The sequence below is a fragment of the Mesocricetus auratus genome, unplaced genomic scaffold (assembly GCF_017639785.1).
Source record: "Mesocricetus auratus isolate SY011 unplaced genomic scaffold, BCM_Maur_2.0 Super-Scaffold_100009, whole genome shotgun sequence".
Classification (NCBI taxonomy): domain Eukaryota; kingdom Metazoa; phylum Chordata; class Mammalia; order Rodentia; family Cricetidae; genus Mesocricetus; species Mesocricetus auratus.
In genome coordinates this window covers 84682347-84707483 of record NW_024429193.1, presented here as the reverse complement: position 1 = coordinate 84707483, position 25137 = coordinate 84682347, and the positions used below count along the sequence as shown (strand labels likewise).

The following is a 25137-nucleotide window of genomic DNA, read 5'->3' as shown; positions in this document are numbered from 1 at the left end:
TGCGTTTGTTCTGTTTTCGTGACTGTTGTTTGTTTTTCTCCTATTTTCTTTTCCTTCTGTTTTTTTTTTTTTTTTTTTTTTTTGTGCTGGACATTTAACCAAGTACTCTACCACTGAGCCATTTGCTAACACACACACACACACACACACACACACACACACACACACACACACACTTTTATATTGACTTTTGTTCAGTAGTAATACTTTTATTTATTATATGTGTGGGTCCTTTGCCTACATGTATGTCTGTGCATTGTGTGTGTGCAGTGCTTTTGGAAGCCAGAAGAGGTTGTTGGATATCCTGGAACTGGGGTTGCAGATGGTTGTGATATGATCTACGGTGCTGGGAATCGAACCTCAGGCTCTGTAAGAGCAAGCAGCAAGTGCTCTTAACGCCTGAGCCATCGCTCCAGCTCTAGCAGTACTATTTTAAGTTTGGATCCGTTCTGTCCTTGGGTTTTTAGTTGTCTGGAGGAAGCAATATAATCAGGGTAACTAGAAGGGATGCTCCATTGGTTTTCTTTCTAAAGTTTTGTTGTGAATAGAGAGCATAGGAAAAAGATTTCACGGTTAGATGGAGGCAGAAGAGACTGGAGAACCGTATGAAGATTGATTGTAGGAAATGAGAGGGTGACTGAGGTGTCTGGAACCACGGTAAAGGATAAAGGAAGGACTCAGTAAAGTTGGCAGGTACCTCTCTTAGGAGAAGTGTGGTGAGCTTTCTGAATGCTGAAGTGGGTGTCAGGGTCTCGCCCTTCCTGCAGATGAAGGTTGAAGGCTTTAGGAAGACCAGGCAGACTTACTTAGTGCCATGTACTTTCCTCCTAACTCCTGTAGATAGAAGCTGGGTGGGGTTGGTTAGGAATCTGCTTATCATTCTATCTGACTTGATTCCTTCACTACTGGGATCTGCTGTAGATTACTCAGTCATATTAGGTGGGTTTTACTCCTTAGTACTGCATCTGCCTTGTTCTCACACGACAATATTTGACACAAGTATAGTCTGCTTGCTCCTACTTTAACATCTCTTAGATTTCTCCATGCACCTGTAGGCCAGTGTCATCCTGTCAGCTTACGTGTGTCATAGATGCCACGAAGAGATCTTTTTCCATTAAATCTGTTACTTATTTGTGCCTAAGCTGGGTACTTTGTACTAGTGAATGTGTTCTTCCCCTTTCTAGTATGTAGATACTAAATCCTGTAGAATTGCTTCTTTTATTTCTGGTCCCTCTTAGTTCATTCAGGTTTTTACTCACATTATTACAAAGCCTCCATTCTCGTTCTCTCATTCTTTCTGTTCCAAAGCTCTTATTCTAATCTTACTGCATTATATTTAGTTCATTGAGAAGAACAAACTGTTTAGTTCCTATCAGTGAGTGTTACAGTTATGTAGTGAATATATGAATATTTCTCAGCTGTTTATTCTTTAATTTATATGTCTGTGTGAGGGAGTCAGAAGCCCTGGAACTGGAGTTACAGACAGGTGTGAGCTGCCATGTGGGTGCTGGGGACTGAACCCGGGTCGTCTGGAAGAACAGCCAGTGCTCCTAACCACTGGGCCATCTCTCCAGCCCCCAAATGACCACTCTTAAAAAGAGAAAATAAATAAACAACAACAACCAAAAAAGCTACAGATCAATATATAAAATGATAATAACTTGAGTAGAAGCTTTTATTCTGTTTGTTTTGGGTAATGAAGTTACCAGTTCATTTTCTCGTGTGTGTGTGTTGTTTGAAAAGCAGTAACCTTTTTTTCCTTCCAATACTTTTTACCTATGAAAATACTTTAAATTCTTTCTTGATTCACTAGTGCAGTCATTGGGTTGCCCTTTCATTTGCTGCTTTTGTTGCTATGGCTTTAGATATAAACCTTTTTTCTGTTTTTGTAGTAAATGATATGTAATGGTGTTAGTCAAATGTTCATCTTTCCATCCCTCAGGTGGGGATTTAACGTTTCCTTTTTTTGATGTTTTATTGAAGGTTCGACTTGTTGACGCAGGCTTTGTTTGGACTGAGCCCCATTCCAAGAGGCTTAAAGTTAAATTGACAATTCAGAAAGAGGTGAGGTGTTCTTGTTCTTTTTTGGTTTTTCAAGACAGGGTTTCTCTGTGTTGTTTTGGAGACTGTCCTGGAACTCACTCCGTAGACCAGGCTGACCTTGAACTCACAGAGATCCACCTGCCCCTGCCTCCAGAGTGCTGGGATTAAAGGCGTGCACCAACGCCTGTCTTTTTTTTCTAAACATGGTTAAAATACTAGGAGTGGGAATGAGAGACTAGTGTTAAATTATTTTATAGACTAAATGACTTAAAAGGTAGAGTATAGTTTAAATCTTATTCTTTTGTTATTTTTTAATCATCTGACATATGATCTCTTTGATCATGACTGTGGTCACTAGTAGCTACCATTACTCAAAATTAGTGGGTTCAGTAGTCTCTTTAAAGGTTTTTTTGTTTTAAGATAGGCTCTCACTAGAAAGTACTGAGTGTAACAGGCTGGCCTGGAACTCACAGAGATCTCCCGAGTTTGCCTCCGGTCCTGGCATTAAAGGTGTGTGCACCACCACGCCCAGCTCTCAGTTTCTCCCCAGTCACAGGTTTGTGCCTGGAATTCCAGGGCTGTTGGTCTAAGGTCTTTTTTTGGTTTATATAAGAAGTTCTACACTTTGACACTCTAAAACAAGCGGCAGAACTGGAAAGATGGCTCAGGTGTCGAGAACACTTCTGCTCTTCCAGAAGACCCGAGTTCAGTTCCTGGCACCCACATTGGGCACTTTCAACCACTTGTAATTCCAGTAGTAGGGGATCCAACACTCATTTCTGGCTCCCCTGCATTCACGCACATTCATACACAGTTAAGAAAACTTTTTCAAAAGCAAAAGTAATTTAAAAAAAGATTACAGTTAAAACATTACCAAAGACAGTGATTCTCAAACTTGGCTCAGTAGCTGAATCAGAATCTCTGGATATATTTATTTATTTGTTTATTATTTTCCTGAAGCACTGGAGATCAAGCCTAAGTTCTCAAGTGTGCAGGTGAGCTCTCTATTATTAAGCTTATGTGTACCCCTAGACTGTATTTAAAAAGCTTCCCAGGAGATGTTTGATTGTTCCTGGAGAATGCCCGTTTTAAATTTCTAAAAGTGAATTCTTTGTGTGTCACACACACATAGGTATACATGCATGCATACACAAGTGTATATAACTTTACATTTTTTTTAGATTGAGTTCTCAAACTCAGTATAGCCATGGATGACCTTGAACTTTTGCTATCCTGCTTCTACTTCCCAAGCCTGGGATTATAGGTGTGTGCCAGGACGCCTGGCTTTATGTGGCAGTGGGAGTCAAAGCAAGGCTTTAAGTGGGACAGACAAGCAGTCTCCCAATCAAGCCACATCTCTACCCCCATAAAAGATCATGTTCACCACCACTTTTGCTAGAGGTAAACTTAAAATGGTAATGTAATCTTTAGAATTCTTAAAACAGTATAATTTACCAGTGGGGTAAGTAGCTCAGGGACAGAGTACTTGGTGAGCATGAGTGAGGTCCCATACTCAATCCTTGGTTGTGCCCTCCCTTCTTCCAAACAGGTAGCATAACTTAGCTTTAGAATTTTAACTTTAACAGGTGTCCTTTATGCATTATAGAGAGAAGTTTTAAGTTACTTAGCAACTGTGCTAATGAACATTATCTGTTGAACAGAACAGTGCGTGAAGGAGTGCTATTGCTTTGCTCTCCAGGTGATGAATGGTGCTATCCTGCAGCAGGTGTTTGTGGTGGACTATGTTGTTCAGTCCCAGATGTGTGGAGATTGCCATAGAGTGGAAGCTAAGGATTTCTGGAAGGCTGTGATTCAAGTCAGGCAGAAGGTACTGAGAACAGTGCATCTTCATCTTGAACTTTTCACTGTCCATTATTAATAGCTGATCAAATCGTCTCTGTTCCCTTTCCAAGTCCTTTGTGCATGACCAGAATCTCCTGGAACATTCAGCTTTGGAAATACTTCACTATTTTATGTTCATTTTTAAAGATGTTTTTGTTTGAAAAAATGTGCTATATCTGTAGATAGATGATATATGTGTACTCTGTATAAATGTTCTTTTGGCATGTGATTTATTGATTGTATAATGCATGGATATTTAGACTCTGCACAAGAAAACATTCTACTATCTGGAACAGTTGATTCTGAAATATGGAATGCATCAGAATACGCTGCGTATCAAAGAGATTCATGGTGAGTTCAAATTTAAAAGGATTTGAAACAATATCAGAATTTTCTTTCAGTTGTCCTAAATAATCTTATCTTTCTCAAAGTTGAAACAGTTGTAGAAATTCTTTAAATAATGCATGTGCATATATGTGCATGTGTAAAAAGAAAGCAAACTTAATTTTCTGTCTTCATTGTCCAGTATGGTAATGACTGTCCACATATGGCTAGTATTTGAAATGTGGCTACTGTAATTAAGGAATTGAATTTTGTTCTGTTGGCTGATACAGAACATATGTTATTAGTGACTACTCTGGATAGCACAGATCTAGAACCTTGTTTTCAGTAGTGATGTCCCTCTGCCCCCGTTCATTTATTAAGCCTTCAGTTTACAATAGATGTCATTCTTCGTTCTTGGAATATAATGATACATTAATATTAACTATTGCCCTCTAATGCTGCTCATCTTAAAGAGTGAGTCAGTGACTGCATTAACGCACTCACTGTAAAGTGCAGCAATAGGAAACTCATCAGAAGCCTGTTTCAATCGGAAAGATTGCTCTGGTCTTTTGCACTTGTTTTTCTCTGCAATTTTGTGCTGAGAAGTATTTGTAGTGAACAGAATTCCGTATAAGTGAAGTAAATAACAAGGGATGAATAAATAGTGAAATGTCTGAATAGTTTCAAAACTTAAAAGATTTTGTAGTAGTTTGTAAGTTCTGCCTTGGAGTTTACTGGTTTTTGTTTGGCATGGTTTCTTTGATGATGGTAGGGATTGGCATCTGGGTTTTAAGTGACTGTCCCTGAGTGACAGTGCAGGGCCATAGCATTCACTATGTAGTATACATGTATATATTTGATGGAGATGCCATAGTTCTGGAACTAATAATTTAGAATATAAATATTTTAAAGCAAACACAAGACTTCTGCTAGTAATAGGTTTTGGTTGGTGCTTGTTATTAAGTTAGACAAGAGTTGTTTTCCTAAGTCACTTTGTAACATGCAGATTTACTGGTGGTGACTGTTGTTGAAGAAATGACATTAATTCCTTAAATGAGAAAACAGTATCAGTTTTGTGAAAACTTAAATCTGTATCTCTAGGTTGAGCTTATTACTGGTAGGCATAGAGGATCCTGAGACAGTGATACCTTGTCTTTGTTAGGGTTTCTATTGTTGTGAAGAGACACTATGACCACGGCAACTCTTAAAAAAAAGAAAAAAGAAAGAAAGGAAGAAAGAAAGAAAGAAAAGAGAGAGAGAAAGAAAAAGAAAAAGCATTTAATTGGGGCTAGCTTACAGTTCAGAGGTTTAATCCATTGTTATGGTGGAAGCATGATGGCTTGCAGGCAGACAGGGTGCTGGAGAGGTAGCTGGGGTTTCTGTATCTGGATTGGCAGGCCTGAGGAAGAGAATGACACTTGGCCTGGCTTGAGCATCTGAAATCTCAAAGACCTCTCCCAGTGATACACTTCTTAGAACAAGGCACACCTCCTAGTAGTGCCACTCCCTGTGAGCCTGTGGGGGCCATTTTCATCCACACCACCACATGCGTGCATAAGGTTCCTTTATTGGCTAATCCCTAGGTAGACATGTGCTGAGTACTGCCGGGTAAAGAAACTCAAAGCTGGGTGTGGTGTTGCATGCCCGTTACTCAGTGTTTGGGAGTTGGAGCTGGAGGAGCCTGAGCAGCATGAGAGTCTGTTTTGTTAGTTTTGTTTTGTTTTTAAGTTCTATGAGGCAAGGAACACATGCATATTCTAACTAAGGACTATGGTAGAAATGATCCCCACAGAACATTTTTTGGCAAAAGTCTGGATGCATTTTTAAAATTACTGCCAAACCCCCAATGCCGCAGGTTTAACAGCCTTTCTTTCGCTAGTCTTTTCTCAGGACTCATTTTTGACTTAAATGACTGTTCTACTTAGCTTGTGTATTAGTGACTTAAATGTAATTGGAGCTGGAGAGATAGATGACGACTCAGCAGGTAAGAGAGCTGGTTGCTCTTTAGATGACTGGACCTTGGTTCCAAGCACAGACTTTCAGTGGTTCAGAATCCACCTGCAAGCCAGCCCCGGGAAGTCTAATGCCGCCTTTGCCCTACAGGCACCTTGCCCTCGTGTGCGCACACACGCATACGCACACACACACACACACACACACACACACACACACGAGACAAAGTGTGTATTTAAAAACAATTTTAAGAATTAAGGACTCCTCCCCCACTTTACCTTATCCATCCATCTGTCTGTCATCTCTAGAGACAGTTTGTATTTCCTTAAAACAAAATATACTCTGTAAGTCAATAGTTGCTCTATGACTGATACACCTTCAGCACATTTGGAAGACTTTCAGCAACAGTGCATATAGCTCCATTGAATTATTTTCATTGTTGTCTGATAGTCTTTAGTTAGTGGATATATAAATTGATTAGTGGACTTACAGTTATTTTTTGCTGTTGAAAACAAGACTGAATAATCTTATGTTCGTCTTTGTGCATATATAGTGCTTTTTCTTGGGAATTGATTTAAAGAATTGAAATTACTGGACAAGAGAACCCAAATATGTGGTGACATATTGTTTATGATCTAATGAAGCCACTGAAGATCAGAATGCAAACCAGCCACACTAGTCAACCATAGAAGCCGGAGGTGGTGGCACACACCTTTAATCCCAGGACTCGAGAGACAGAGGCAGATGGATCTCTGTGAGTTGAAGGTTACCCAGGGCTACATGAGAGTTATATAAACAGAGCACATGCCTTTAATCCCAGCACTAGAGAGGTATATAAGAAAGGAGCAGGGCATTCAGTGTTCAGTCTTCTGGAAATTAGTCTCCCTCCAGCCACATTGAGGTCAGGATCCCTCCCCAGCCTTGATAGAGGTAAGAGCTCTCTGGTTGCTTTGCTTTTCTGATCTTCAACTTGAACCCCAGTATCCATCTCTGGGTTTATATTATTCGTGCTACAAAATATAAGTTTTGATGTCCCGCAGTAGTGCTAGTATACTTTCCCAGCATTAGTAAGCTTTCATTTTTTTCCAGACACTTGCTGGTAATGATTAAGAACTATATTGTCCTTTCTAAATTTTGGACATGATAATGGCAATTATTTTTATCTGTACTTCTTGAGTGATGATGAGGGATAACGGTTTTCTTATGCATGTTAACCATTTGTTTCTGATGTGAGTCATCTGTTGTTAGTTATCCTCCACGCATGAATCTGTGTTGTCTAGTTTTGTATGTGTTTTTAGGATGTTTAGTACCTTCTAGTGCTAAGAATAATATTTGTTGAAGCTGCATCTTCTTTTCCTTTTCTCATGCTTTTTAAATTGTCAAAAATGTTCATATATTACAACTCCTCTCAGATACTGCCTTCCAATTTCATGCTCTTTCTCTTTCAGAAAACAAAAACAAAAAACAAAAATCCAACAACTCACCAAACCATAAACAGCAGAGTAGTTTGTGTTGAGTGATAGGACCCCTGTAACCCAGGCTGTTCCTGGACTCTCAGTGTTTCTGCCTCATTCTTAGTACTGGTATTCTGTGTGTGAGCAGCTGTTGAGGTTTCTAATTGATACATGTGCTGGTGTGTACGTACGTACGTACATACGTACATACATACATGTGCTTCTGAACTTTTTGTCCAGTTTTGCTATCAGTTACATTAGTATTGAAGAAGGTTACAAAGTTTGCCTTCATTTTCTTCAGTGTTCATTACCTCTATGCTTTTGAAGAGCTTGTCCATTAAACCATTTAGTGGGGTATCTCCTGGGCATAAGTAATTTCATTTCCCTTTAAGACATTGATCTATTTCAGCTAGTTCTCCTCGAGAATAATTTTCATTGCATTATTTATGTATTTAATTTTGTTTGTTGTGGCATATGCCATTCCATGTGTGGAAGTTAAGGACATCTATCATCTTTAAGTCATCTCATGAGTTCTGTCTCTGAGTCTGTATTTAAAAACAGAAGTGCCGAGTTACATGGAAAATTTATGTTGGTGCTTCTGTTTGTAAAATGGCCACAGTCTATGTGACTGTGGTCTTTACGTTCCTGACAGGAGTGTTGAAAGGTTCCCGATTCCCTTTCAGTTGCTGCCCATCTTGGTAGAGGGAAGTCTGTAGTGGTTCTTATTATGGCTACAATTCCCATTTCACTAAGGACTAGTGATATGAAGCATGTTCTACATAGAAATTTCTTACTGCCTGTATGATTTGTGTGTTTTCTTCAGGACTATAGCCTGTCTCTTCCTTTTCTTAATGTTATCCTTTCTATTGCAAACATTAAATTTTTTTCTCCATTATATTTTTTATTTAAATTAGAAACATGAATGCTTCACATGTCAATCCCAGCTCCCTCTCCCACCCCTCCTCCTTTGTCCCTCCACCAACCTCTCTAGCCCCCACCCAATCCCCACATCACTCCCCAGGGAGGGTGAGGCCCTCCATGCGGGATCTCGAGAGTCTGTCACTTCATCTGGGGCAGTTCTTAGGCCTCCCCCATGTGTCCAGGCTGAGAGAGCATCCCTCCATGTGGAATGGGCTCCCAAAGTTCATTCGTACACCATGGTAAACACTGATCTACTACCCAAGCCCCCAGATATTGCTGAGGCCTCCTCACTGACAACATTCAGGGGGTCTGGATCAGTCCCATGCTGGCCTCTCAGCCATCAGTCTGGGGTCCAAGAGTTCCCCATGTCAGGTCAGCTGTCTCTGTGGGTTTCACCAGCACAGTCTTGAACCCTATGCTCATCAGTTCTCCCTCTCTGTCACTGGGTTGCAGGAGTTCAGTTCAGTTGCAAACATTTTTTTGACTTTAAAAATTTATATGTATGAATGTTCTGCCTGCATGTATATAAGTGCACTATATATGTGCAGTGCCCATGGAGACCAGAAGAAGCCAGTAGACAGCCCTCTCCCTGAATTGGAGTTACAGAGCGTTGTGAGCTGCATGTTGGTGCTAGAACCAACCCAGGTCCTCTAAAAGAGCCTCTTAACTGCTTAGACATCTCTCCAGCCTCCTTTTAAAGTTTGATGACGTCCAGCAGTTGGGTGACAAAAGTTTTCTTGGGAGGGTTGCAACACACACGTCTACTTAGCCCAGATAGGGATCCACTACAGACCAAACGTCTGGACACCGCTAAAGTCCAACTTGATGAACCATGTACTTGATTGAGGTTATTTTCAGGAATATGTATGAGGGGTTACTTACGGGAGCAGCAATGACTCAAAGATAGCTGTATCACCAATGCCCACCTCAGCCAGAATGGGTGTTAGCTCACAAAGCTGGGAACCAGGAACATACTCCACACCGCCTGCAGGCACCTCAACAGGTTGAAGAGTGTCTTTCTAAAGTGATTCACTTGATCTAAACCTCTTCCAGGCAGCTGGTCTGACCTGAGTCTCGTTTGCAGCTTAGCTCTGCTTACTGTGGCAAGCAGGGCTCTAGTGAATCTGGGTAGTTTAGGGGCTTCGTGAAGCTATTTTGAGTTTACCTTCTGCTGCCTAAGTGTCCTTGCAGGATGGAATGTTTCAATTTCTAGGAAACTGTATATAGTTCCATCTGATCAATTCTTTTTTTCATTTATCAGCTATACATTTCATATGCTTGAGAACTGTTAGTTTAATTAAGGTCAGAAAGCATACCCTATTTTTTATATACTTTATAATTTTAATTCATAGGTCATAACTCTTTCATTGGTACGAAGTGCCTAAGTTTATCTTTTATCTGTTAAGTTCTTTTGATTAAATATAATAGTCTATTTCTGCAGTCTCAAATTTACATGAACTTACAATTTTATGCTTAGTCCCATACTGTTCTTAATTTCAGGTAAGTCTTGTGAACTTGCTCATTTCCCTCAATATTGTCATGGCTGTTATGGGTAAATTTAATTCTTGTTTAGGTATCTCGAATATTTCTTAGCAGTAGATTTGCTTTTGACTTTTCCTTTTTTGATAGTGTTAAGTGATACTGCACTGGCATAGATAATGTTGTCTAGTGACTGCTTCGTTCAGTCTTGGTATATACTTTTTTTCGTGTGTGTTAACTAGGTGCACTCTTGTCATCATCTTGGTAGATTTTTCTATTTATTACATAAAATATTCTTTTACTTTTCTCTCTTGGCCTTGAATTTTGTTTTCATTTGTTAACTTTTATCAGATTTTTGTCTGCCTTTTTGCCAAACAGGTCTTAATTGATATCCCCAATCTGGCTATAATATATTTTGCCTATGGGTTTAATTTGTGATCATGTTAGAGGAAAACCTAGTTTTGTAGAACCATTTTTATTATTTTTTTTAGATGGTCTGGATTTCTACTATTCTTCAAAACAACATGCTCAGAAGATGGTGGAGTTTCTTCAGGGTACGGTTCCCTGTAGGTATGTTGTGAACCTAGATGTGTAAGTCCGTGGGAATAGGACATACATGTGTCACATCTGTTCTTCAGGCTTAGATAACATAATTTGTTAAAATTAAATTTTAGTATGGCTATTTAAACAGCCATGAAACATTGAGTTAGCCAGTGAGTGCTGAAGAATTTTTCATAGCTGGACCTAACCCATAATAATACACACTGTAATGCTGACCCATAGACGATGGATAGAAGAACTAGGACTTCAGGTGGGAGAGATTTGTATAAGCGGAGTTGGTATTGAAAGCTGAGGTTAGCAGGAACAAAGACCTGGGAGGCACATTAGTGGGACTTAGAGTATAGTCATTCTGATGAAGGTTTGAAATATAAGTGGATAAAATTAGGCTTTGCCCTATGTTCTAGTTTTGAGTCTGTGGCTATGATAAAGCACCCTGACAGAAAGCAGCTTAGGAGAAAGGGTTTATTAGACTTACAGTTGTTACAGTTTATCATGGTGGATAAGTCAAGTCAGTGAGTCACACCACATCCAAAAGCAGAGAGAAACGGATGTGGACATCCCTGCCTGCCCACTGGCTTGCTTGTTCTTGGCTAGATTTCTCTATTCAATTCCCCCTGCCCAGGGCAGTGGTTCTCAACCTTCCCTATGCTGTGACCCCTTAATACAGTTCCTCGTGTTGGGATGACCCCAAATGTCATTGCTACTTCATAACTGTTTTGCTGTTATGAATTGTAATGTAAATATCTGATATATAGGACCATAGACTGAGAACTGCTGGATTAGGGAATGTGCTACGGTGTGGCTGGCTCTTCACACCAATTTACGTAATTAAGACAGTCCCCTAGAAATGTTCATAAGCCAACCCAGGCCTCTCAGTACTAAGACAGTCTTCTCAGGTGGTTCTGGGTTATGTTAGGGTGGCATTAAAGCTAACCACACCATCAGGAGGCTGTTTGAAGACAGCAGGCTTTGATTTGATGAAAGTTGATGTCCCCAGCTTTGTACAAGAAAGGACCTGTCCCTTTCATTAATACTAATTTTTTTCTTAACAGATGCAAAGCATCACAAAGATTGATCTCCCAAGATATTCATAGTAACACATACAATTACAAGAGCACTTTTTCTGTGGAAATTGTTCCAATATGCAAGGTACCTCTGTTCATATAATTCATGTCTGTAAGAGAATAGTAATTAATTGGCTTTATATAATTTATTGCTCCTGGTTTCCTATTGGCTAAAATTAAGAATGACTTCCTTCAATGATTTCTGACATGCTCAGCTTTGTTAAAAAGGTTTAAAATATGTGTTTATAACTGTGAGTTAGAATGTTCTTCATTTAGGAGTACTGTGAGGAAAAGATTGGCTAGGGTGATGCATGGCTTGATAACTTGAGTTGAGTCTCTGGCACTCAAGTAAAGGTAGGAGAGACCCAGTCCAATGTAGTTGTCCTCTGATCCCAACATGTACACCTGCATGAACATGTGTGTACACATACACACATACAAATAATGAAATTATAACAAATTGATTGCAAAAGGTTGTAATCCACTTTAATTAAAAATAAATTTCATGTAACTTTCATGTATAAGAAATGGTAGTTAAAAAGATCAGTGAGCCGCTTTAGAATATGTGTGGGTAAGAGTTTTGTACATGCACATGTGAGTGCATGTTCACATAGATGTGTACATATGGAGGGCAGAAGTCAGCTTTAGGTGTCTTCATCAAAGGCTGTCCGTTTATTTTTTGAGGTAGTTTCTCACTGTACCTGTAGTCAACTGATTAGGCTAGATTAGCTGGCTAATGAGTCCCTGGAGTTCGCCTGTCTCTGCTTCCCTACTTCAGACTTGCAAGCTTTTTTACCTGAGTGCTGAGAATCTATACTCAGCTTGTGCTGTCTTTTAGCCTGGCCAACAGGATTTTGACTACAGTATTAATGGAAATGAGATCCTAGAATCATCTTTGCTTGTAACATAATTTCAATAAAACATACATTATCATTTCATTTGAATGTACTAAGATAAAACTGTTTTGAAAAACAAATGAGTAAATTCCAGCAACTAGCTGGATGTTGTGGCACATGCCTTTAATCCTTGCATTTGTGAGGCAAAGGCAGGCAGAGCTACATAGTCTCAAAATAATCCAAAAAATTTCAGCAAATAGTAAAAATAGTTGTACTGGGGCTGTAGCTCAGTTGATAGAGTGTTTGCCTAGGTGGTTGAAGCCATGAATTCAGTCTTTATAACCATTTAAGGTCAGTTCTAGCACTGGGTAGGTAGAGGGAAGAGGATCAGAAGTTAAAGCTACAAATAAAGTTTCAGGCAAGCCTGGCTACATGATACTCTCTCAAACAAGAAAGGAAAGGTTCTACTAATGAAACTCTTCACCATGTAGAAATTTGTGTTTATATTAAATCACTACAAATTATCACTATTATAATTTATAGTGGCTGGTCTACATTAAGCTGATATCTATATGCTTCGTCATTTTTCACTTAGATTTATGTCTTACTAATCGAAGTACGGTGTACAATATTAAGGATGATGATATTGAAGCTTAGAAAGTTTAGGTGGATGACTTATGTAACAACAAAGTGATGAAGCTACCCTTTATACCTAGGTCTGTGACTAGAGCTTTTGAAGCTGTTAACACTGAATTACATAGCACTATAGTACCAGGGTTGAAATGACAGCCTAAGACATGGTTGGCAGGCTTCCTCTAACAATAGCTCTGTTAGTAGATGCTTTGTGCTTTCAGTCCGTCTCTCTAGTAGAACTGTTCAACTCCACTCTTGACAAGGGTAGCCATGGATGCTAACATGAAGACAAGTGACCATAGCTATGCTCTAGCTAAAAGTAGTTATCTTGAGTACCATTTTTTGCCAGTCCTCATGAAAAACAGCAAAAGCCGTGAGTAATTTAAATTTAGGTATGATGGCATAATTAGGCCTGATGTATTAAATAGAATAAAGGGCTGCAGTTGTCTTGTGGCATCTAAAGGTAATTAGGATTCGCTGTAGATACCAAGCTCCAGAGATGTACAAATCCCTCATAAAATTGTCTAGTATATGTTACTCATTTATAGATTACTTAAACCTAATATGGTATGTGTGCTATGTAAATGGTTATTAATTAATTAAGCTTTATTTTTAGGGAATGAAAACAAAAAGATTCTACCTGTCCAGTATAAATACAGTGATTAAAAAAATATTTCTGATCCACAGTTGGATGAGCTAGAGGGTACGGAACACATGGGCATAGAGGGCTGATTATGTGTTTAATGTCTTTGGGAGCTCCTGAGTTCAAAACCAAAAGTTGGAATAGGTGTTAATGAATAGTGTCCACCTCACTGGGAAAGCCTGTGAATGTGCTCAGCTACAACTTTATGTATGACCCACATTCTTTTTTTAATTTTAGTTTTATTTTTTATTTTATTTGGTTGTTTATTTTTTGAGATAAGGTCTTAATCTTAAATCCTGGATGGACTGGAACTCAGAGAGTCTCTGCCTATGCTCCCAAGTGTGGGATTAGAGGTGAACACCACTATGCTCAGCCATTTTATCTTTTAATAAAGTTAAGAAATGAATGAGTAACATTGTTGGTTAATATAGTATCTTCCATTGTACATGTAGATGTGACTTTTTCAGTCATTCAGTCTTTAATTGCATGCTCAACGATTTAGCTATTTTAGAGAAATGTATTTTCCCGGCCGGGAATTGGTGGCGCACACCTTTAATCCCAGCACTTGGGAGGCAGAGGCAGGCAATCTCTGTGAGTTCGAGACCAGCCTGGTCTACCAGAGCTAGTTCCAGAACAGGCTCCAAAGCCACAGAGAAACCCTGTCTTGAAAAACCGGGAAAAAAAAAAAGAAGAAGAATGTATTTTCCCATTGAAATTTGGTTTAATGGAGATCAAAAGAAGTCAGTCACAAGGAGATTTAGGAAGTTACTCTAGTCTTGATGTTATACTTTTATTAATGTATAAATTAACATATAGAATGACAAGCAAGCATGTTACAATCAAATTGAAATGAGTTTGACATGGATGGGAAGGCTGATTATAAAGAAGATTCTTTTTTTTTTTTATTGGTCAATTTCTTTTTTTTTTCTATAGCCATTTTTTTTATTCTTTTTTTTAAATTTAGATAAGAAACAAGGTTGCTTCACAAGTCAGTTCCAGGCCCCTCTCCCTTTCCCTCCCCTCCTCCCGTGTCCTCCCCCCATCCCCCCCCCCCCCGTTATCCCCTCATTCCCCCAGGGAGGGTGAGGCCCTCCATGGGGGTGTCCATAGTCTGTCATTTCATATAGGGCAGGGCCTAGACCCTTCCCCAAGAGTTCAGGGTGAGAGTGCACCTCACATTGTTCTATGGGAGTCCAAAGTCCGTGTGTATACTTGGGATGGGTACTGATCTGCTGCCCAGGGCTCAATAGATTCCCTAGGCCTCCTCACTGACACCCAGATTCAGGGGGTCTTGATCAGTCCCATGCTGGATTCCCAGGCCGATGCCTGGGATTCAAGAGTTAACCTTTGTCTGGTCAGCTGTTTCTGGGGGTTAAACCAGCCCAGTCTTAATCCCTTTGATCATCAGTCCTCCCTCTCTGATACTGGCTTTCTTGATTGAGTTCAGCTCAGTACTTAACCAGCCACTAAATGTAGTTTCTGTTTCCCAGACTCTCTGGCCATAGGATTGTAGGCTGGCACTCCCCAGATCTATGTCTAAAATCCATATATGAGAGAGTACATGCCATGTTTCTCTTTTTGTGACTGGGTTACCTCACTCAGGATGGTTTCTTCTAGTGTCATCCATTTGCCTGTGAATCTCATGATTCCATTATTTTTTTCTGCTGAATAGTATTCCATTGTGTAGATGTACCACATTTTCTCTATCCACTCTTCGGGTGAGGGACATCTAGGCTGCTTCCAAGTTCTGGCTATTACAAATAAAGCTGCTATGAACATAGTGGAACAGACATCTTTGTTGCATGAATGGGTATCTTTTGGATATATGCCTAAGAGTGGAGTTGCTGGGTCTTGTGGTAGGTTTATTCCCATTTTTCTGAGGAATCTCCATACTGCTTTCCAAAGTGGCTGAATATAAAGAAGATTCTTAAAGGACATTTCAGTTAAGACAGATGGGCCCATTTTAGGAATGTGCAGAGTGTTTCAGTTTTTCTAAGGTGGGACTCTGCTATCTGCAGGTGCTTTGTTGGTCCAAGACTGAAGCATAATGTTGTGGAGCCAGGCATGGTAGCATCCTATAGGCTGAATCATGAGGCTTGATAATTTAGACCAGCCCATACACACATTCAGACAGACAATTTTGCCAGGATTATTAATGAGTGTTAAAGACTGCTAACCTAGAATTTGCCTTGTCACTTCTTTTTGCCTAGGATAATGTTGTCTGCCTGTCACCAAAATTGGCACAGAGTCTTGGAAATATGAACCAGATATGTATTTGTATTCGAGTAACTAGTGCCATCCATCTCATAGACCCAAATACCCTACAAGGTAAGCTTTGGAACTAGATTTAGCAGTTTTATTCTCTATTAGTAAACAGTAATCTCTCATGGTCGTTAGAGTGGTTATTCCCCACCCTCATTTTGTTTTTTTTTGAGACAGGGTCTCCTACTCTACATGTAGTCAAGGGTGACTTTCAGTCCCTGACCCTCTTCCCTCTTCAGAGCTCCCCTGTCCTGGGATCACAGAAGTGTGCTTTGACACTGTTATATGCCATAGGAGATTGAACGCAAGGCCTGATGGAGTCTAGGCAAGCACTTTTCAAGTGAGCTACAGCCCCAGTCACTAATGTCATTCTTGATAATAGTACTTTGGAAGACTAATACTTTAGTATTTAAAAACTTTTTGTTACTCTTTCTTTTTTAAAGAAACAATTCTGTGAACTTTTAGGTATTTCAGTTTTATTCCACTCATTTTTCTTAAAACTTTCTGCTTTGTATAGTTTTGGTGACTAAGTCTTTCGCCAAATGTGCTCATGTGTGAAGAGTGAACCTAGAACCCTGTGTGCTGCAAAACTATATGTCTAGCCTGTTTTTAACAAATACTTTAAATTTTGGGATATTTGAGCTGTGATCCAATAGAACACCTCGTTTAAGAATTTTAACTTTTCATCATTACTATGGGTCATTTTTAGTGTGTTTTTATACAAATCATTTTTTTTATAAATCATTTTTTTAAAGAGGGAAGACTGCATAGTGATAGAAGTCTTTATTTGTCTTCTCAGTTTCCCATCTTAAAGTTTCTTTTAAGTTTCCTGTTATTTTTATACTTTTCATAAACTCATTGATTATATTATTATCAACTAAGGTCTGTTTGCAGTAATAGGGTAGGCGGGCATTCTTACCTGTCAGATAAAAGTAGGCTTTTTGGCTTTTAACTTAAGCAGCTATGATAACCAGTAGGTTTCTGCAGTAAAATGTCAGCACATGAAATCACCATAAAACTGATTGAATTTGTTGTGTGGCATTCTGCTTACAATACCTAAGTAAGATGTAAATATTTTTGATGGCCAGTATTTCCCCTTGTGCCATAGGATGTTTGGGGCTCATGTGTGGAAATAAGTGATGACTTAAAGTGGCTTGACTTCTGCTCCTGTTGGTCGGGTACTTCCTGCTTGTTCCATACATCTTTCCGGTTGACACCTTTGATGACTCAACACTTTGTCGGTTATCTTGTTTTTATGCCTTTTCTTAGTTGCAGATATTGATGGAAACACATTCTGGAGTCATCCTTTCAATAGTTTATGCCATCCTAAACAGCTCGAAGAGTTTATTGTGATGGAATGCAGCATAGTCAGAGATCTGAAACGAAGTGCGGGGGCTGGAGTCATATCAAAAAAGGTAAGCGGTATCTGTCCATTCTTCCTCGTTGAAAAACATTGGTTTTCAGTTGTTGGTAGTAATAAAATGTGGAGTCCAGATAAAGGAAAACACCATGAGGTTAGCCACGAGGGCATCTCTCAACAGTAAAGGTGAAGTCTTAAGACCTGAGTTGGATCCCTGGCATCCACACTACAAAGTTTTCCCTGACCTCCAGACGCGCTGTGGCGTGTGCCAGGACCCCCATCGTACGCACGCACACGCCTTCTCTCTCTATATATATATATTTAAAATATATATTAATATTATATTTAATCATTTTCCCCTTTATTCTGGTGGAAGAGAACCAAGTGGACAGTTCAGTTTCAAAATCATTGCTGTATGAAGTCATCCGTACAGTTTTCTACCGCATAGGGATCTTTGAGTCAGATCAGCTCATGACTATGAGAACTACATTTTCTCTGCATTCAGACCCCTTCCTGTGTCTCACAAGTGTCTGGGGTATGCTCAGACTGGTGTCTAGGTGGGGAGCACACACTAAGTTATGTGAATACTGTAATTCTTAAATCCTCCTCAGTGACAATGCCTTCTTGTTTTGTTATGAGAGCAGCTTCTTAAACATACCTTAGAGAATGTGACCTTCTGGATCTCTATACTGTCTGCTTACCATGCCATTTAACTTGATTTTATTGTCTTTTCTTTAGATTAGAAGAACACCCACATTTTGGCAAACAAATATTCTTATGAAAACACTTAAGAGATGATATCTTTTTAAAATTATATGGGGGGAAGCTGTGCATGTGCACATGTAGAAGTCAGAGGCTTACTTGTAGAGTTGCATCTGAGAATGAAACTCAGATCATTAGATTTGGTGGCAATCATCTCTATCCACTGAGCTGTCTCTGCAGCCTGGTGTGGTGTGGTGTTTTCAGGGTTAGTGTGCTGTTGTAATTTGTAGGTTTGTCTGAGCTCTTGGTTGCTTTAAGCCTGAGGTCTTCAGGCATTTGCTTGGACTGTCTGCTTGCTTTAAGATCTTTTACCCTTCCAGTTACTTTGTGCGCACTCTCGGTTAACGCCTCCGTGAAGACATTCATTCCCTTTGAATGTGGCTGCATGTGTGTGTTTTCAGGGAGTGACATTAATGTTTGATACAAGTTTTAGATTGTTTTTATGGTTTCCTTTGAAGTCATTTTATGTATTCCTGACTTGGTAATTTGTTAGTTTTGATTGTTTTAGAATTCTGGAATGTAGAAGGCAGTTCTAAATGTATATTAAATGAGAAAAAAGTCAGTATCATATTTAATTGTTTTATGAAATGATTCTTGAATTGTTTTGTTACTGAATCTGTTTTCTGTTCTGTTAAGCACACTCTTGGAGAAGTCTGGATCCAGAAGACATCTGAAATGAATACAGATAAACAGTATTTTTGTCGAACTCACTTGGGACATCTTTTAAATCCTGGAGACCTTGTGCTGGGGTTTGTTTTATTTTAACTTGCCCGATAGCATTACAAGTTTTCTTCAGGAGCCAATAAATATTTAAATACTAAACTTGTTAATTTCAAAAAAGATTTAAGAGTTCTTAAGAGCCTAATAGCTTATTTTATTATTGATAACTATAAAACCATGTATTGGACAGAAGCCAATAACTTCCATTTGGGCCATTATCTGAGTCATTTATTCAAAGATTTTGGTAATTACACACTGAATTTATATAGTTTGATGAATATTTATAGCTTTTTAGTGGTAGTGGATTGCTTAATGGCTGTGAAAATACTTCACGTTTTGGAAATAGCTGGGGCCAAAGAGGTGGCTTAGAGGTTGTGTGTACTGTTCTTGCAGAGGACCCAAGTTCAGTTCCCAGTCATATCAGGAAGGTCACAACTATTAGTAGCCCCAGCCTTAAGGGACCTGACACTTCTGACTTCTAGGCACTTGTGTGCATATAGTGTACATAAATGTATGCAGGCACATACATATACACATAATTAATAAATTAAAAAAGCAACAGCCCTATATGCCAGACAGTGCCCATAAAGTAAATACCAGTCGCATCTGAGCTCATCAGGGTGCTGTACACATGGCTTTGGTCCCAGTTTTACTTCCGTTTACAAGGGAATGCAAGGCTGTTGCTTGTTGTATAAATGCGCAGACTCATTTAGTTGCACCCTGCACTGCTTCTTTAACAGGTGTGTGGAATGAGGCCATGGAAAACAGTGAGAAACTTACAGAGCAGTTGTGTTCCTGTTTGCATAACATTTCACAACTTATTTATTTTAATTTTTAAAAATTTAAAGTTTTATGTTCATCTTTTGCTCGCATGAGTGTATGTGCCTGGTGCCCACAGAGGCTGGGAGAGGACGTTGGATCCTGTGGAACGGAAGTTAAAATGGTTGTGAGCTGTCATATGAGTGCTTCTAGAAGAGCAGCCAGTGCTCTTCCACTGAGCCGTCTTTCCAGCCCGAAATTTCAAAACTTAAACTGGGGAGCATACGAAATCTTACTTAGAAAGACAGATGTGTATGTGTGTGTACACATATAGAGATGCTATATGTAAAGCAGGATTATACACAAAGGATACTCATTAAACTTTTCATTGTTTACATTTCAGATTTGATTTGGCCAACTGTAATTTAAATGATGAGCATGTCAACAAAATGAACTCAGATAGAGTTCCAGATGTGGTAAGGCTTTAGGGTTTTTTTTTTGTTACAGTTTTTCCAATGTTATAGAGGGTTGATGTAACTCTGTATATTCTGGGCACCCCCACCTCCAATGATCAAAACTTCCATTTTCTTAGCACTACTTCATACTGCCTGACCTGGTGGCACAGGCTTATAATTTCAGGTTCGCAGGAGGCTGAGTTGGGAGGATCACAAGTTCAAGACCTACCTGGGTTAAAGAGTGAGTTTAAGTGAATTTAGGATTGGATTGGGAAACTTAATGCAACCCTGTCTCAATAAAGCAAAAACAGACAGAAGATTGGGGATATTACTCGGGGACAGAGTACTGCCTAGCTTGCATAAAGCCTTCCTTCAGTCCCCCAGTACTGCCAAACAGAACCAAATACTGTAGATAGAATGCAAATGAATTTTTACCTGGAATTGATGACTATTAAAATATATCCAGACTCAATCTTATTGGGTTCAGCTTATTTTATGCATTTTCTCCACTTCACAGGACATTTAGAATTAAGACCATTATTCAGTATCAGATACAAATTAGAATTGAAAATCATCTTCTTAGTACCAACTCAAGAAAGACTTTTACTTGTGAAGTCTATAGAGTCATAATGTTCATAAATAGCAGTGGATGAAGGATGATACTCCTACTTGCTTAATCCTTTTAGAGTAAACATGGTTTTCTTTAACTGTGAGCAAAATGAAGTCCTGGTAATAGGAGGTTCATATTTCAATTAGTTGTTCTTCAGTTGATAAAATAGAAAAAAAAATTGGGGTATGGGTCAAAATGGGTATTTACTTTTTAGATGTACTTGTTTAGTTTAATGTGTATGACTGTCACATGTATCAGTGTGCACCAGTGTGTACAGTGCTGGTGGATGTCAGAAGTTGTGAGATTCCCTGGAACTGGAGTTACGTGTGTTGTGAGCCACCATGTGGGTGCTGGGAACTGAACCCAGGTCTTCCTCAACTGTTGAGCCAACTCTTGAGCTGCAGGGTAGATATTTATTAAAAGGTCACACGAAGAAACCACTAGTTATCTTAAAACTTCCCTGTTTTCTAAAATTTTCACTACATAATTATTAAATGTTATAAATTCAGGTAAATTTTGTAAATTTAGCTTATGTGAAAAATGGAGTGTCTCTCTAATGTTTCAAAGTGCTGTATGAATGGCGACTGAAAATTAAAGTTTAGGAACAACAAGGCAAGTTCTTGTCATTAAAAATTTGACATTTAGCCATTTGAAACTTTCACAGTTGGGTAAGCAATGCTGAAGTGTGTCCTCATTACTGCATGGTAAAGGTTTGAAAATAAAAGTTCTCTTGACACTGCCTCTTGATCTCTACACCTTTCTTCTGAAGTGTAACTGCTGCTATCAGTTCGACTCCCTGGCATGCCTAAGTTTTAAATTTTTTCCCGACTGTGTGTCTCTGTGCTGTAGCTGCAGATATTTCTCTTACAGGTGTTAATTAAGAAGAGCTATGACCGAACCAAACGCCAGCGCCGTAGAAACTGGAAACTGAAAGAGCTTGCAAGAGACAGGGAAGACATGGACACGGATGATGAAAGGTCCTGCTTCCCTTAATTAACCTTGAAAGTTGTTTCCAGGGAAACCCTTAGAAATTAGTCTTACACTGTCGAGAAGTTGCTATTACCCAATAGATCTTTACACTCAAAATTAACTTTGGATTAGAAAGTTAAGAATGGAATCTACGTAAGAGAATAGATAAAAGAATGTAATGACAGCTCGGTAATTATTTCCTGGGTTATTGTCTTTTACAGGTTTGATATAAGTAATTTAGTTTAAAAGTTCAAGTATAATGAATATTACCATGTGGATATTACAAATAGATGGTTGCTTATATCTTAAGCTTAGCAAAGTAGTTCATTGACAATTGATATTACTTAGATATCTTAAGCAGAAGAATAGTGTTTTCTAAAAGTGTTTATTGAATGAATTTAAGACGTGACCTTGATTCCTTTTCTTTTTCTCTTTTTGGTATTTTTATTTCTTTATTTTATGTGTATGAGTGTTTGCCTAAATTTATGTCTGCACTATGTGCATACAGACAGTCCCCAAGGAGGGCAGAAGAAGGTGTGAGATTCCCTAGGACTAGAGCTAGAGATGGTTGTGAGCCATGATGTTGGTGCTGGATAGTGAACATGGGTCCTCTGAAGGAACAGCCAGTGGCCTTAACTTCTGAGCCATCTCTTCTGAGCCTGTGATCTTAATTATTGATTGTAAAACATTGAAAAAAAAATGAAGAGTTTACATTATTGGGAAGCAATAACATTTCATAATATAATTTAAAAATATATGTAGCGTGTTAAACTGTTTAGAAGTACATACTTGACTATTTCAGCTGTAATCTTAGCCTGGAGATGTGGCTCAGCAGCTACAGGCTCCTGTGTGCAATCTCTGTGAGCAGAGTTTACATACAAAGTGAAGGAGAGAACTGACTCAGCCCTGTCCTCTGGGCTGGAAAGATGCTTCCTGCTCTTTCAGAGCACCCAAATTGAGTTCCCAGCACTCACATGTGATGGTGCCTCTAGCTCCAGAGCCTCTAGTTCCCCCTTGTGGCCTCTGCAGGTACCCTCACATTCTGGCATATGCTCACACAGACACACACATACACACTCACAAACAAATAAGAGTAAATCATTAAAACACAATGCACCCCAGGTAGTCTTAAAAGGTTATGTATTTTGCTTGTCCATGAGAATTGGCATGTGTGGGTAGAATGAAGGTGAGGTATCTTCATGGTCTTGCATTTAATATCACCTTAATGTTCGTCAGTTATGTAATATTGCAAGGAAATTTGTTTTCCAGCCTGCCTACTTAATTAGCATCCATTGACCTTTGTATTACAATACTTGAGAATGTGCTCAAAGTTTCTTCTTCTTGTAGGCAATATCAAGATTTCCTTGAAGATCTTGAAGAAGATGAGGCAATTAGAAAAAATGTCAACATTTACAGAGGTTGGTGTTTTAGGTGTATTGAAGTCATGTTGTAGATAGTATCTGTGAGGATATTTGGTATTTTAAACTTTCATAAGTAACTTTTACTTGTCTTACAAACAACTGTAGTCAGGCTTTTGGTGACAGATAAATAAGGAGCAGTAAAATTTACTGAATATTATTTGCTGTATACATAGATGTGGTTGCTATCCCAGCCTGGTTCCTTAAGTTGCTAGCTCTTTAGTTTGCTCCTTTACTCAGTAAGTATTTGAAAGCGTGCCGTACGGCTGAGAGCTTGTACTACAGCATAGTTAGTACTGATGATGGTAAGGGTGATTGCTTGTGCATTTCTGTATTCTCATATGTGAAATACCTCTCGGCTTCCTTAGATCCCACCATCCCTGTGGAAAGTGACACAGATGATGAAGGAGCCCCTCGAGTTAGTCTGGCTGAGATGCTTGAAGACCTTCATATTTCTCAAGATGCCACTGGCGAAGAGGGCGCATCAATGATGTCATGAGTCATGTTATATGCTATTTGCATATCTGTGACCTCAGGAAGTCAGCAAAATGACCTTATCCTATAGTACATTCATTTCTTATATTTTGAGAGAAGTTTGGCCTTAAACTTGAATAAATGACTATTTTGATTGTTTACTTAAAGTATTGAAAAGGTTTCATAATTTGATAGTTAGAAATAAGACATGATGGAATATAGTTATTACTGATATTTAGGCCATCTTATTCAGTTTTATCAGAGGAATTGTAGCTTTACTACTTTAGTGTTGGATTCAAATGACAAAGTTAGGATTCTGTGGATATCAACCAAATATTAGAACATAAACCAACATCCTACATTTGTTTTATATTGATTGCTTTATGAACCTATAAAAATACATATGAATCACTTTTGATATTAACTCAAGCACTTTGGTCCACTTTAAATCATTTTTATATTCTTTGGGTAGGGAAATGAAAGTTCTGTTTATCACTGGACAGTTGGGAAGGTAATCATTTTATTTCTATATAGAATTAATGTCCTTGCTCCTTTTCTCCCTTCCTGGGAGTAAGCTCAAGGCCTTATGCTTGCAATGTTGGTGTCCTATCATCGAGCTACAACTTTAGCTATACAAAAAAACTTTTAACTGACAGTTATTTTAATTTTTATTTCAATAGAATGTATTTTAAATATAAATAAATAGGCTAGTTTTATAGCTTAAATAGCAGTTTGTTTTGTATTGATTCTACCTTGGACAGCATTTTAGGGTGATAGCTTGCTTACATTATAAAAATACCTGCCCATTTTATCAAGGATATGGTTTTTAAATTTGGGGTTTCAAGTTGAAAAGGAAGACTTTTTCTGTAAGTTTCTGTCATTGAACATAGCACACCACCATCAGCAAGAATGTGATTGTAGATGATGGAATAGGAAAATCTTTTATAAAACCAAGAATAATGCCTTCCATATTCTGAAAGAAGAGTGTTGGCTTGGGTTTAAACATTTCGAAAATGAAGTTTTATTACCTTGTTCCTATAAGCTAAACACACTTTACTGAATGCTCTTTACTTAGTCTGTATATACCATTAAATGTGCACATGGAACCAAGTACTCAGTGCAACACGGTCTCTTAAGACTCAACTCCCTGGTTTTTGAAGTTAGGAATAAAGGCACAGACGTCCTGCAATCCTCAGTTTCTGTGTGTGTGTTCGCCTCACAGGCATTCTGCTCTGGTGATAGACTGACGAGGATTTCTGTTCTTCAGAGATGAGCATGGCCTCATCAAGTCCTCACTTGTTTTGCCACAGGTTGGTTTATCAGGATTTTAAGGCAGCATCTCGTGCAATTTTCTGAAGTGGAGTTGTCAGTTTAATATTGAAGTGACTTTCCCACTTAAAGACTTAGTTTCCCTCTAGCCTTGGTCTTTCTTGAGTAAAGGTCTTTCAGAGTTAAGCAGCTTGCTAAGTCTACCATTTCAGTGAGTCCCATGATACTGTGACTACTCTTCCAGGGGTGATAGTGGTTGGGGAGCTAATCTCAGTCCAATGCACAAGAAGTTTTTATCAGCTTTGTAAATTCTGGGATATCATTGT

The 25137-nt window shown here is 38.8% G+C and overlaps 1 protein-coding gene across 1 annotated transcript in view; it reads left to right on the top strand.

The window, feature by feature from the left end:
* Nmd3 (NMD3 ribosome export adaptor) overlaps positions 1-24731 on the top strand; it is a 29063-nt gene extending 4332 nt beyond the window's left edge. Inside the window, exons 5-16 of the mRNA XM_005085688.4 lie at positions 1984-2064; positions 3743-3871; positions 4146-4236; positions 10508-10586; positions 11630-11726; positions 15964-16081; positions 17285-17430; positions 18774-18886; positions 20020-20092; positions 21552-21658; positions 22998-23068; positions 23437-24731. Coding sequence (XP_005085745.1) covers positions 1984-2064; positions 3743-3871; positions 4146-4236; positions 10508-10586; positions 11630-11726; positions 15964-16081; positions 17285-17430; positions 18774-18886; positions 20020-20092; positions 21552-21658; positions 22998-23068; positions 23437-23567 — 1236 coding nt within the window. The 3' untranslated portion in view covers positions 23568-24731. The remainder of the gene's footprint in view (positions 1-1983; positions 2065-3742; positions 3872-4145; positions 4237-10507; positions 10587-11629; positions 11727-15963; positions 16082-17284; positions 17431-18773; positions 18887-20019; positions 20093-21551; positions 21659-22997; positions 23069-23436) is intronic.
* The last annotated feature ends 406 nt before the right edge of the window (positions 24732-25137 follow it).